The sequence below is a fragment of the Cyprinodon variegatus genome, unplaced genomic scaffold (genome assembly GCF_000732505.1).
Source record: "Cyprinodon variegatus isolate N-32 unplaced genomic scaffold, C_variegatus-1.0 Scaffold382, whole genome shotgun sequence".
NCBI classification, from domain to species: domain Eukaryota; kingdom Metazoa; phylum Chordata; class Actinopteri; order Cyprinodontiformes; family Cyprinodontidae; genus Cyprinodon; species Cyprinodon variegatus.
Window position 1 is genome coordinate 700,603 of NW_015150835.1, and position 14,511 is coordinate 715,113.

General features: G+C 34.4%; 1 protein-coding gene across 1 annotated transcript in view; it reads left to right on the forward strand.

The window, feature by feature from the left end:
• Nucleotides 1–14,511, forward strand: part of LOC107092456 (melanopsin-A-like) — a 37,450-nt gene that overhangs the window by 8,144 nt on the left and 14,795 nt on the right. The window contains exons 2-7 of the mRNA XM_015386950.1: nucleotides 4,607–4,743; nucleotides 4,832–4,965; nucleotides 8,371–8,574; nucleotides 11,576–11,747; nucleotides 11,944–12,105; nucleotides 14,020–14,127. Coding sequence (XP_015242436.1) covers nucleotides 4,607–4,743; nucleotides 4,832–4,965; nucleotides 8,371–8,574; nucleotides 11,576–11,747; nucleotides 11,944–12,105; nucleotides 14,020–14,127 — 917 coding nt within the window. The remainder of the gene's footprint in view (nucleotides 1–4,606; nucleotides 4,744–4,831; nucleotides 4,966–8,370; nucleotides 8,575–11,575; nucleotides 11,748–11,943; nucleotides 12,106–14,019; nucleotides 14,128–14,511) is intronic.

The window sequence follows — 14,511 nt, forward strand, 5'->3', positions numbered from 1 at the left end:
AATGTATCTGTGTTCATTAAAGTACAATTTCTTTGAAGAATTTTGACATTTACTCATTTTTCTAAAGGCACTGCTATTATTTCGAACACAACTGTATCTGTCTGTCTATAGAAAAAAAATGTATATATTTTTTTTGAGAGAGAGAAATTTTATTTTACCAAAATAGAACAATGAAATATACTATCTTATTATAGTCTACTTAATATGGGCATAGTGGGTTAGAGCAGGGCGCTTGTGCTCTGAAAAGGTTGCAAGTCAAAATGGACTGCCATATGCACCCTGAGCTCTCCTTTACATCTGTATTGCGGAGAGGCTACTGCGCATGTGCAACTTTTAACGTGAGTCGATTGGCACAGATTTTTTCGCCATGGGGGGAAATACGGAACCAATCCAAAAACAATGAAAACGGCTTTACTCATCATTGTATATTAAAATATAAGATAATATTTATCTTGCACATCTAAAAAAATATATTAATTTATATTTCTAAAAAAAAAAAAAAAATATATATATATATATATATATATATATATATATATATACATATATATATATATAATATTTAATTTTATAACTTTTTTTTTTTATTATGTTTTAAACAAGGTCATTGGGTGGGTGAGGCCGCGCCCTACCAGCCGTCACAAGTGTAAACATTTTCTGTATTTCTGAATCTCTTGCTTGAAAGAAAATATTGTTAGCAAAACAAGGATTGTTAGAGATACTTTTATAGATGCACATAAAAAAAACACCTTGACAGATATTTATGTTGAACAACTTAACAAATGACTAAAAAGTTTATTTACTTCATTAACTTTACTCCATTTTTTTTTTTTTTTAACTTTACTTACTAATTTTACTGAGATTGATGCTTTCAACTCACTTTTTTTGTTAACTTACATGAATTTCCATCAATAGCTCATAGAAACATGTTTGTTTAAAACTATGTTTTAAATAAAAAAATTGAGTGATTAAAATGTCAAAACAAAAGTGTGGATTTGATTGAAAAAAAACATTTCAAACATCTACTTAACAGTTGTTACTTTTAGAAAATACTTTAAGTCTAATAAAACAGATTGAGCAGAAAGCATTTTTTTTTTAATGTCTGTATGTTCTATAGGCAAAATCAAGGTCTTATCCAAAAATGTAATGCATCAACTATTAGTGTTGCACCGATACCGATACCAGTATCAGACGGGGCCCCGATACTGCCCTAAAATGGTGGTATCGGTATCGGCGAGTCCAACAAATAGGGCACCGATACCATTTTGAGAGCCATAAGTTTATTCAACTATTGTCACCCCCTCCTGGTAGGCAATAAAAAGTTCTACTGGATTCACTTTGTATTAGATTTTTTCCTGCTTCCCAAAGGTAGGCAGCAGCTTGACAAAGCCATGATGGCTATTTTTTATTTATTACATGATTATGGTATCGGCCGATACTGCACAGCCAGGTATCGGGTATCGGTATCGGGGCCAAAAAATGGCATTGGTGCAACACTATCAACTATAAAGATTACACATTTTGAAAAAACTCAAAGGTGAAGATAATCCTAAAACATTTTAAACTTCACACCGCCTTCACACCTCTTTTCAACATTTTTAAATGTGGCAAACTTTAAAATTGTATGTATTGTTGTATGTATTTTTCTTGTATTCTGTATTGGATGCATTAGCTTGAGTTACAGCTTAGCTAAAAAAAAAAAAAACAGGGATGCTGTTGCTCTCTGAAACAGGGGCAGATAAATGGTGTTAATTCAATCCAAGCATAAAGTATTGTTAACGTTAGTTGAAATGCATAAACATATTACTGAAATAAGTGGGGGAAAAAAACTTCAGAAACCATGGCAAGAGTTCAGCACTAGATAACTTTTCTGAGTGAATGCACAAAGGCTCAAGCCTTTACTGAGATAGACTCACAGGCAGCGTCCTGGACTCAACAGCAGATAAATGCGCAACATACGCATGAAATTAAATTCACTTTAATGACAACATTTATGAGGTTTGATATGTTTGACTTACTATTTAACGAAATTTATAGAGGAGGTTTAGCCTCGCTAGTATTATAAAATATCCCTGGTAAGTTTTATTGCCATATTGCCAATAAAGGCTTTTTAATCTTCTAAACGGTATGGATAAATGGTGACAAGGTATTTATTGTAATATATTTCAGAATAGGATTAAAAAAAAATGCTGGAATTAACACAAAATATTCTTTTTCATTTTAAATTAAGGATCAAATAGAGTCCTGAATATTTATTTCATTATTTTTAAACTAAAGGCTCAAATCTAAAATAAGATAAAAGTCTATATCATAAGAAGTCGGATCTTTTATAATGATGTAAGAAAACTATATGGGCCAATTGTTTTTTAATATAGTACCAGTAAGAATTTAAAACTACTTTCACTCCTGATCTTCACCCTTTTACTTATTAAAATTGTGTTATTATTCGTCTATTTGCATATCACTGTGTGTTAAGAGGCACCAAGGACAGTTATATTTAAATTACAAGAGATAAAAGCACACAGAAACCTTAAAGCGATAATGCTTCTTTACATTTCCCTTAAATCAAAAGAAAACACAGAAGAGATTTCCCCTTATTTCCCCTCTTGTCTGCCGTGTGATTGCCGTTAATCTGATACTTAGCTGCTGGAGCTCACAGACAGTCAACAGGAGAGAAAGCAAAGGTCTAAGATAAAGAGTAAGAGATTTCACTGCAAAGAAAATCTTGGAAGCATCTGGAACTCAAGAAGATAAAGAGATATAGGATAGGAAGTGGATGTTAGAAGATCTGCTGTTTACATTCCACACAGAAACAATATATAAATCTAAAACTTGCAATATCTTTGTAAAACATCCCAGTGACCTTTTCACTGTTATTCTTACATAACATTCTGCTAAACGCCCTCCTTTTCACTGCGTGATGGTAAAACTCTGCAGAAAAGTAGGACTGTTGAAGCAGATGTCAAACACAGAAATAAACGCTGCCGCAGCCAGGATTAACTTCGAAAAATCCCCGATATCTGTCTGAGAGTTAGTTCCTGTTAAACACTGGGCTCAGCTGAGGTAGTCCTGGTAATGATTTGCACCGTGTGCAACTGGATGAGTGGGTGGCTGAGCTTCTGCCTGAAAGAAGCTCACCGAGAGACAAAAGAAAACTGTCATGCATGCAGTGTGTAAGAATATAAAATTCTGACATTGAGTTTTGAGCCTTAAGGTGAAGCTACTCAGCCGGTGAAAAGCATGGACACCTGGGATGGCAGAAAACTGCATTTATGAAGAGATTTTACTTTTCCCAGGCTTTTGCTCTTGTCAGCTTTACCAAACTTGAATAAATACCTGAATTGATGCTAAGTTATTTAGCTGCTCTGGTTCTTTTTTTTTGTTTTTGTTTTTTTGATGACTTTGTGGACAAAATCATCTGATGTGTTACTGAGAAGTAGCCTACAATGTTTTTTTTTTTTGAAGTGACAACAAAAATACCCAAAATAATCATTTCTGTTACCTGAGAAAGACCAAAATGTATAACAAAAAGAAGTAATAACAAAAAACAAAAAAAGCAGGAATGACTTCTTGAAGCAGGGTTATTTCAAATATATATATTTATGAACCGCCAAATCACTGCAAATGTCATCTCAAAGCCCAGCAGCAGCCCAACATGGCTGCTTTATGTTAAACTGTAAAAAAAGGAAATCAAATCCATCTCTCATACCAGTTCCATCCAATCATACAATGAAGTTCAGTAACATAAAGTCCAACTTGATATAAGACAATAAATACCAAAATAATTGCAAGAATGTACAAAGCTTTTCTGTAGAAGGCTTTTAGTGCCACATTATAGTAAACAAAAACTAACTAATCACATCAACAATCATCACTTTGGCAGCAATCGTTTGTCAAAAAGAAAGATGTGACAAGGGTGTGAATGTGGATTGTGGCCTAAAGTGTTTGTGTAGATATGCATGTGTACCTTTACAGCTATGAATGTAGATTTATTTATATGTACATATATGTATATAATCGTGTGTGTGTATATATATATATATATATATATTTATTTATTTTTTTTTGTGTGTGTGTGTGTTGAATATTGGATAAAAAACATAAAAGTTTTACAGTAAGGTTACTTTACCTTAGGTGCAATGAGAAGGAAAGGGGGTATGAAAAATAAGTTTCACTTCTATGAAGAAATAAAGTAGACAATTCACATTAATCAATGTCATTTCTCCAGCTGTATATACCGACAGGTTTATTTGGTGGAGGGCTTTGTTTATGTTTTTGTTCAGGTGAATTTAGTTTGATTGGAAAGTGGACATTGGTTTGGTTTGATGGCAACCTGTCCCTTTTTGTTTGTAGTTGGTGGATTTTATTATTGTTGTTTGACAAAATTTCCTGAAATTGACATTTGTTTCATTTCATCTCATTTCATTTAAAATATTTTAATATTAGCTGAGCTTCATGATAACAATGACCAATTTTTTATATACCGTATATATATAGGACATATTTACACAATCTATACATGCTGGAGATTTTTTTATATTAAACATAATTTTTTGTATTTTTATAAATAAGCCAAGCCATGGTTTTCCTTTTTCTCTAAAAACAGGGAGGTATCGTCCCAGGCCATGCGTTTCCAACGGTGAACGTACCTGACCATGCTCACTACACCATCGGCGTTGTAATACTGGCTGTGGGCATCACAGGCATGTTGGGAAACTTCCTGGTCATATATGCTTTCAGCAGGTATTTGAGGTTATATCTCTTCCTTGCGAAATTTCTGTCAAAACTATTTACTAAAACTGTTTTTCAACCTTTGTGTGTGTGTTTGCAGAAGTCGGAGTCTGAGGACGCCTTCTAACATCTTCATTATCAACTTGGCAATTACAGACTTCCTTATGTGTGCCACTCAGTCACCTATCTTTTTCATTACAAGCATGCATAAACACTGGATCTTTGGAAAGAAAGGTGATTTATAAAGATAATGCTAAATTGCCTCATAAAAAATGTATCTTCTTTTGCAGTATCATAACGTTACATCAAAAATTTTTAAATATTGCATACCTTGACTCTAGTTCATTTATTTATCAAAGGAAGATTTCAAATAGTGGCTGGCTAGCTTAAGTGGTAAGTCACCCATCCTGCAAACAGGAAGCCACACACAGCTGGAGGGAATGAGCTGCCAGTTAGGAAAGGCCCTTCATACTTATGCCTTCACGCATGCTTTGGGGAGCGGTGGCCCGGTGGTAAGGACAGAGGTTCTGAGTAAAAGCCCCACTCCCACGTACTGCCACCCTGGCTCCCTGAGCAAGACCCTTAACCCCACACTGATTCCTGGGCGCCGCACAATGGCAGCCCACTGCTGCAAGGGGATTGGTTCAATGCAGAGAGTTCATTTCTGTTGCTCTGTACTTGTGACAGTGTAATGACTGGCTTGAACCTACACCCTTCTTCCTGAAAGGCACTACCCCCCTGAGCAGCCCATTACAGAAAAATTAAATTGTTGTACAGCAGCGGAATCCTCCATAAAATACCCCCAAATGATAAATTATTTGCTCTAACATAATTATTAATGTTATGGTGGACCAGAGATCTGGTTCTATTGCTGTAGAAAACTAAAATAGTTATTTTATTAAAACAGCTTAAAAAAAGCTCTATATTCAGACTTGCTTTTCCATGGAAACCATTGAAGAAAAAAAAAAACATTATGGAAAAAAAGAATAGAGCATTTAAGCCCCCCAAAAATCCCCCAAAAGTTTTAAAAGACATCAACAACATCTGTGCACTTTCTTGTAATCACATTTAGTTGTGTCAAACGTAGCAATTAGATTTGCAAATGTATTCAGTCTGAGATGGTTTGACCTCAGGTGAAGTGCATTCTTGCTTTATAAAAAGTATATTTAAAAAGGAAAAATGGTAAAATCAAACTGAAAGAATAAAGCATAGCATAGTAACAGTAATGTGTTGCATAAGCTACCCTCAACTGCACTACCGTCCACTGCTTTGCAGATCATCTACAGTTTATAATCTCCTCTTACATAGCCCTAACACATTCCTAATTTGTGTACATTGATGTGATAAGTTTTCTTTACCTTTTGCTTTTAAAGCTTATTTGTGGTTTAAAAAAATCTCTCACAAACACAAACAAACTAGCATTCATGTAATCCACTTCCTTTTGCAACACTTTTTTCATTATAAAGGGCAAATACATATAAAGACATACAGATTTCGGTAAAGATGAGCATAATTGTAGAAGATATATTTAAGAGTCTTCTAAACACTAGATTACCACTTTGAGAATATTAAAGGCAGTGAAAGAGGCTCATTGATCACATCCTAAAGATTTGTTCATCTCATTGCAGCATGTAGTGCCTCAGACATATTATAACCCCTGCAAGCATCTATGTAATTATCTATCATTGTGTGAATGTGTATTTGAATATCCCCTTCTACTTATGTAATCATAGGGCCTTTCAATTAGAGAAAGGCCATCTGAGTTTCTTTTAAGCACTTTTCCAAGAATCTTTATTGTTTCTAACAGAGCCATGAATTATGACAGCGACACAGGTGACTTCAGTTCCCACTACCTTTTTTTATCCTGTAGTGCCTCCATTAGCATTGCCTTTAAAGCTTGAAAATACTTTTGCACAAAGAATGAAAGTAAATGGCAGACAGTTAGATCACATCAGTAGAGAAAAAAAATAAAATTTTTTAGCTTTTAGTTCATTAGTAACTAACCTTCTTAGGCAGATACAAACTAAGATCTCAGAGACTAAGATAAATGCTGGAAGAAAAGTGTCTGGTTTAAAAAAGCAAGTTGTTTCTTTAAAGAAAACGACTTAATTGTTCTAAAAAATATCCAGTCGATAGAGGGATAAAACGATTACAGCAGAAGATAAGTAACAATTAATGAAAGTGATACTAAAACTAAAGACAGTGTACTTATATCAGTACAAACCTAGGAAATGATTGCACAAGCAGGGGCAGAGCTAGATGGGGGGCCAGGGGTGCCCATGGCCACCCTTATTCAATCATTGGCCACCCCTGTGGCCACCCCTACCATTTTTTCCTTCTAATACAGATGGTCAAGTGGAATATTCAAAACATTTAATTTTTTTGTGGGTAATTATGCATCTCAATATATTAACATCAAAGATGATAACTACTGAATTCATGTTCTTTTCAAAGCTAGATTTTGTGTTATATGGGGTAAAGAGAAAATTATGTGTCTCTGCAAGTCATCTGGGAGTCTTCAGTGAAATCAAAGATAAATAACAATTTTAATAAAGACGTATTAAATAATCAATTTATGTAGATATCAGTGCTTATAAATATCAATTTTATGCAGAATGTTTAATTATGCAAGTAGGTAAGTAATGACAATAATGATTGATTTACAGCCCAGAACTCAAAACCAAGTTTTATCAACTATACCTTTTCTCTGGAAAATGTATATGGATTTTTAAATGCGTCTATTTGTTAGCAAAGCCTGTAGGAAAGTATAGTTAGTCTTTAATTAGAAAATATGGATGGTTTGCTCATTAATTATCCTTTTGGAACAGCATAGATTGACCCTGAGGTTCTGGTGCTGATCCGCTTTCAGCCACCCCTCAGTGTACATTGGTTATTGCCCAGCCACCCACCAAAAATTTCTGGCTATGCCTCTGTGCATCAGGAAGGGACTCTATTAAAACTGAAACTGGTATTTTTCGACAAATGTCTGTGAAACTGTTGGCTAACATTATACCTAAGTTATAAAAATGGATAAAACATTTTTTCCATCTAAACTGATTAGATTGTTTTTTCGTTAACATAACTAAGAGTTATCAGCATAAGGATGCATTTTAACCCATGTCAAACAGTTTTGACCAACTCAAAACATAATATGGATGTTTTAACAGACTTTTGTCATCCAATGGTATGCAAACTCAAATAGCATGAGGTGTTAGAAGACTATTAGAATGCTAAAACTGAAAATAGTAAGCAAAAAGTTAGATAGAGTGCTTTGTTACTTTTAGACTAGTTTAGTTTTAAAATTTTACTAGCCTGGAAATGCTATTGCTTCTGCAAAGTGTGGTAAACTTCCCACTGCAACTGCACTGATGGATTAAAAGCTACTAAATTAAGGGGAGTTTCAGGAAAACTAAAATCTGCTGAGCAAAAAAACAAATCAACTGTTAGTAATAGGTGCTGTTTAAAAAAGACCCCACCTTAATATCAACACAAGTCGATAGAAAGAGCATCATATGACAACAAAGACATTTTTAAAACAATTAAAGATTATGATTGCGATCACATTGTCGTTTTCCTGTAAATATCTCAGCTTATCTGTTCCTCTTCTGTTGTCTTCCTCTATCATCTCTCCTCCCCCAGGGTGTGAACTATATGCTTTCTGTGGAGCACTGTTTGGTATTTGCAGCATGATGACACTGATGGTGATTGCAGTGGACCGATATGTTGTCATCACCAGGCCTCTGGCCTCTCTTGGAGCAATGTCTCACAAAAAAGCTCTGTGCTTTGTCGCTGTTGCCTGGGTCTACTCCATGGGCTGGAGCCTCCCACCCTTCTTTGGCTGGAGTGAGTATAACTGTAAATATAAAAAAGCTTAGATTTTTCTTTTATGTTGTTGTTGTTTTCACATAAAAAAAAAAGTTACTCCCGGTATTCTGTTCCAGCCTTGAGATTTTTAAGGCTTCACTGCTTTTCTCTGAGCAAGTTTTCTTTTTTCGGTATTCTTGACCCTGATAGGCTCCAGATTCCTGAGCTTAACACAAAATAAAAATCATAATTTCTTAGCAAATTTCAGATTTTTCACCGGTTTCTGTAAAGCTTTTTATTCAGATTTTAGGTTATTCACATTTTATCTATAAAATCTGATAAAGTGTTCAATTTTTGCCGCATTAAAGTCAAAGACAGAATAGTTGTAAAAATCTCTGTTAGGCTGGTTTGGAGCAATAATGACTATAAAGTCTAACAGCTGATGGGAGGAAGGATCAGCAGTAACACTCTCTTGGCATTTTGTTCTATACATTTTCTATTGTTAAAGCTAAGTAATTATATCAGCAACAGCATTTTTACAATTATAAATATATAAATTGTTTAAGCATCAATTATTAGTGGGGTTCAAACAGCCAGTACTATAAAAATAGTATTCCCTGTGTATTCTCTTCAGATTGTAGATCATTACATTAAACATATATGAGTAATTTTGGTATATGCCCATACCAGAAAAGAAATAACAAACACAGTTCATTATGATAAAACAAGAACATATACTCCAATTGTCTGTCCTGACAGTTTTTTAAGAGTCTTTTTGAGCCTAAATAGAACCCCAGCTCCAGGTGCAATGAGTTACCATAAACAGACATGGCACCATCTATTGGCAGTACTGCTGAACTACCAGAGAGCCAGATAATGACCTTTGACGCAGCTACATTAGTCAGTGGTTCCCAACCTTGGTCTTCAGGAACCCCTCGTATGCATAACGTAATCTTGATAGATATGTGGTAAATATACACAAAAGGTTTTATCCCCAACAGATTCAGCAAAAAAACTGTCATAAAAACAATGTATGCGACGAGAATGAGCAAAAAAAATGTCAAATAACGTGGCTATGTACCTCTTAGTCTTAAGATTTTTTAGATCCATGACGTTCATAACCACCATAAGAGGCTATAAACTCTAGTCACTAGATTCCTTTTTTCACAAAGCAATTAACCAATTAAAATTAAGATTTTAAATTTGTACAGTTTGAAAGATCATAAGTGCAGTAAAAACTATTCTAAAAGCTTTGCCAAAACACTTAATCAGGACACCACTTCCTCTTGTTTAAGATGCAGCAAAAAGATGCTTCCAGTCACTAATATCATCATTATCTCTAACCAACACCTATGAGGCCAGGGAAGAAGCTACACATTGTATGAAGTAAAACAGCAAGTTTTTACTGAAGCTTTGCCAAAACTTGGACTTCAAATAAACCCCCATCATCCTTCTCCCCCACCTTGCACAGAGCTGAGTATTGGCTCTATCCTAGTGTTTAACACATCTGTCTGTCTTTCTTCTATGTGCAAAACTTACAATTTTCTACAAAATTTACTTTATGTGATAAATGGCATGTGTGAATAAGGTTTTTCATTCATATTATTTTTTTAGACTTGATTATTATTATTATTTTCTGTCCAATTCTTAAGTTTGTTAAAGTTCTTATGATGACCTGTTTTACTCCAATATGTTTTCCTGGGCTCAGGCAAAGAAATGTCGTTTATGTATGTAATTCTGATCTCAATGGTTATACAGGAAGCATTATACTCTAGAAGTGTACCAGGCAGGTTCCAGCTCTGACACTTCACTGCTGCTGTGCACTATCTTCCTGACAGCAGATCTGTCAGCCATATCGCTGGTCACTGTACTAAATCTATCTTTTCCACTTGTGTTTAAAAAAAGCACACAAAAAACACCCACAATTTCCATCAATTCATAATCACTAACTGACTCTATATGCAGCTCAATGTTCATATTACACCAAATATATTCTTAACCTTGAAAGACTTTCGCTTTTTCCACTAGTGTATATGTCCTACTGTACCTGCACTTCAACATTATTGTACAGCCATTTGCAGCCAGTTCGTTCTTTTTTTAATTTCTCCCTCTCTACTACCTTTTTCTTTACTGGTTTTCTCACTTTATTTTATAACCTATATGGGGTTTACTAAGTGCACAACCTATCATGTGTGTCTGTGACATACAGCCTTACAGAAAGAAAGAAGGGGGTGGGGTTCTGGTGAATAATACGGAGGTCTTTTGCTACACTTTATTCAGCCCTCTGCTATACGCTGGCTGGACTGTTTTCTCACACTATTTTGCAGTCTGGGTTATTTTTATTAAAGTCTCTAATTTCCTTTTAACTACATTTCTGACACTGAATATATCCAGCATTGAATTATTAACATCAGTCAATAGTGTATCAGCCAATACCATTTGTAGTGCTGAGGGGTCTTAAATGTAAAGAACAACCTTTTAGACAACGACAGATTCACCTGATAAACTATAGCACAGTAAAAAGCCTACTTCCACTGAGAAAACACATTCCTTTCACTGTGGCACAAGTAAAGGTGACTATCAGGTTTCACCAAATGTTTGTGTTTGTCTAAGACTCATTCTAGAGAACCCATTGGTCAGTTATATCCAAAAGAATAAACCTCTTATTGAGTTATTTCACAAAGCTTTGCCCTTTGATTCTGCAATAATTTGACATTTTATTTTTTTATTCAAACCTTTTGAAGAGATTTTATAATGCTGAGCTATTCTTATACATTTGATAGCAAGGAAGCTCTTTGAATATGACATCTCTATGTAAATATATATTAAATAAACTTAAATTGTGCTTTTGCTTCCTCACCATAAGTAGAGCAAACCCAACCCTAAACAAGTAGTTTAAGTTCTAAAATTCAGTGTTGAGTGTGTGGATTTGTGTTTAGGTTAAGCTCAGGTTAATTAAAGAAAAGGGGCTCTGACTCCTTTAATATAAAATTACTGCCATGTGATCGCAGTAACCAAAATAGTGTATATTCTCCCACAGGTGCCTACGTCCCAGAGGGTCTAATGACTTCTTGCTCCTGGGACTACATGACCTTCACCCCTTCCGTGCGCTCCTACACTATGTTACTCTTCACTTTTGTTTTCTTTATTCCTCTTTTTATCATCATCTTCTGCTACTGCGGCATTTTCAGAGCCATCCGACACACAACACGGTTGGTACATGCACAGCTTTGCACGTATGTTTTCATACTCAACCTCAATATATTCACACAGAGATAATCTCTTGTTGGAGTTCCTGTTGTTTGCCATTGAGCTTGAGTTTTTCTGTTTGTTTGTTTGCTTGTTTTTTTTTTTTAATCTTGGATTGCAAAAAACTGTATATATAAAGGTTGTATCTGTGGTTGGCAGAGCGATAACAAAGATCAACTGCATAGGGAAAAGAGACTCTGCGAAGAAGTTCCATAAAATGAGGAGTGAATGGAAGATGGCAAAAATCGCCTTAATTGTCATCTTGCTGTTTGTCATCTCCTGGGCACCTTACTCTTGTGCAGCCCTGACCGCATTTGCAGGGTAAGTGCCCAAATGGCTAAAGAGAAATTATTTACCATCTAGCAGGGTTTGAAATTGCCCACATGGACTTAAACTCGGTGAAGCACTATATTTGTGGTGGGTTTCATTCATAATAGAACAGTCTAGAGATTAATTTAAGATGTAAAATGTCTGCTTGAGGCAAAGGTCCTTTATGCATTGTCCCACAGACTGTTACTGAAGACAGTAGGCTATGTCGGTCAAAAGATATTAAAATTCATTTTAGGCAGTTTGGGTGCATATTTTTTGGATTTAAGGCACCATTACATAAATCTCTCATTTCAACAAAACATAATTTCTTATAGATTATTTTAAGGTATTAAAGCTGCACAGAAAATATAATTTCTCCAGCTCTTTGGTGCCCTGTCAGATTATATTATAGATCATTTAGTTACATTATTTATTAGCATGGTTCCCAGTCAATACAAAAGTTGTGTTTAAGGTGAATATTTGATTTTTCTTAAAACTTGCTCATAATTATAGAAATAAAATTATATTTTCATAATAGGTACTATCACATATAATTTAGAAGGTTTAAAATATTTGGCTTTCTTATTTTATATTTTGATTTCTTTCCTCATGTAAATACACAAAATAAAAATGTAATGTGCAGCGTATGCCTGACAACTTTTAAATTGTGTTAAATAGTAGAATTTTGAGATAAAAGTGTAAAACTTACAGCACCAGCAGGATAAAATCCCCCTACAGGAAACTGTTAATATCCTGTCACTTTAAATAAATTCTGCCCTTTGGTGTCCAGGAGTTCTGAAGGTTCGTAAATGTCAAAATTTAGAAAATCTAATTTCAGTTTGATCATATTCCCCTTTTATTTCTGACAGTTTCCCAGCCGTTCTGTCACAAAACTACCTCCATGGCGTCTGTGCAAGGACTTTCTCCTGATAAAAAGAAATGTTCCAATAAACATGGACATGTTTACAGAGCTTTCCATTCAGTTATTTTTTCACATTTTACTACTGTACATTCCTTTGTTGTCCCATCTTGGGATATCAAAAACAGAAGCAGTTAACCCTTTAAAGCCTGATCCAAGAATAAAACAAAACAGAAAAATCTTTTTTTTGGGTTTGAATTCCTTATTTGCCCTTTTAACAAAATATGTAAAAAGAAAAAACAGAAATACATTTTTGATATTAATAATTTATTACTATGCGATAAGTCAAGATTATTTTTTGTGTAGTCTTCTGGCTGTTATCAGGTATATCTGATTGTGTACAATAGGATATTGAGCAAAGTTTTTACCATTAAATTATGCAAAAGGTGTCAGATTCAAAACATTTCAGAAACCGTATGTATCAAGTATGATACATTTGGCTTTATAGGGTTAAATGATTACATACACATAAATTCTAATTATGTTTGTTTTAACTAATAACAGCAAAAAACCCATAAAAAAAGATCCTAAGAATTGGTCAGATTTATGTTTATTTGATTTTAAGAAATACATTTTTTAAGCTCCAGCCTAGCTTTGGTGTAAATTCCTCTTTTTCTAGCCTCTGTTTAAAATTTTTAATTCAGCAGCGCAAAATATTTTTTGGTCTTAAGAAATAATAACAAAAATTCTTTACAAAATAAATATGAGCAAAGTAAGTAAATGCAAAAAAGTGCACAAAAGTGCAGTGGGTGTCTGTAAAACGGGTTTCTATTGAGATGTGTTTAGGTCAGAATAACAGAAGATTTACTAGTGAACACAAGAGAGCCCATATAGGTATCACACATATAGAAATAGAACCTGATTTCCATCATTGTGCTAAATTCAGGTTTTAGGTCTTTTTGTTGTAAAATATTCCATTTATTAAGCTCCATCAATCACCAAGAGCTCATTTCCTTCTCTCATTTTTCTCCCTGTCACCTCATGTAACTCATCTGTTTCTACCTCAGGTACGCCGACATGTTGACACCCTACATGAATTCTGTTCCAGCTGTGATCGCCAAAGCTTCAGCTATCCACAACCCCATTATATACGCCATCACGCATCCAAAATACAGGTAGGATACACATGCAGGTGTTGTATTATAGAAGGGGTGCAAATAAAAAAAATGAAATTTTGTATTTGTTAGTATTTGTTTTTTCTTTTCCATTGTTTGCTATTTTATCATTAAAAAAACACAAACTGTTAAGTTAATTGAAGGTGTATTTGTTTGAGGGTTGTATTGTGATGAAAATGCAATGTTAAAAACTTCTGAAGCTAGAGTTATGTGGGAAATATCTCACCAAACATGATCTCAAAAATCAATATGGCTACCATAGCTTTAAAGTATAATGATAGCAGCAGGAGGAAATAATTAAATACATTGCCAAGTTAAACCAGGAAAGGTTGACGGTCTCTAATGTCCACCCACCTGGAATGCTTTTAACATAAAATCAAGCAC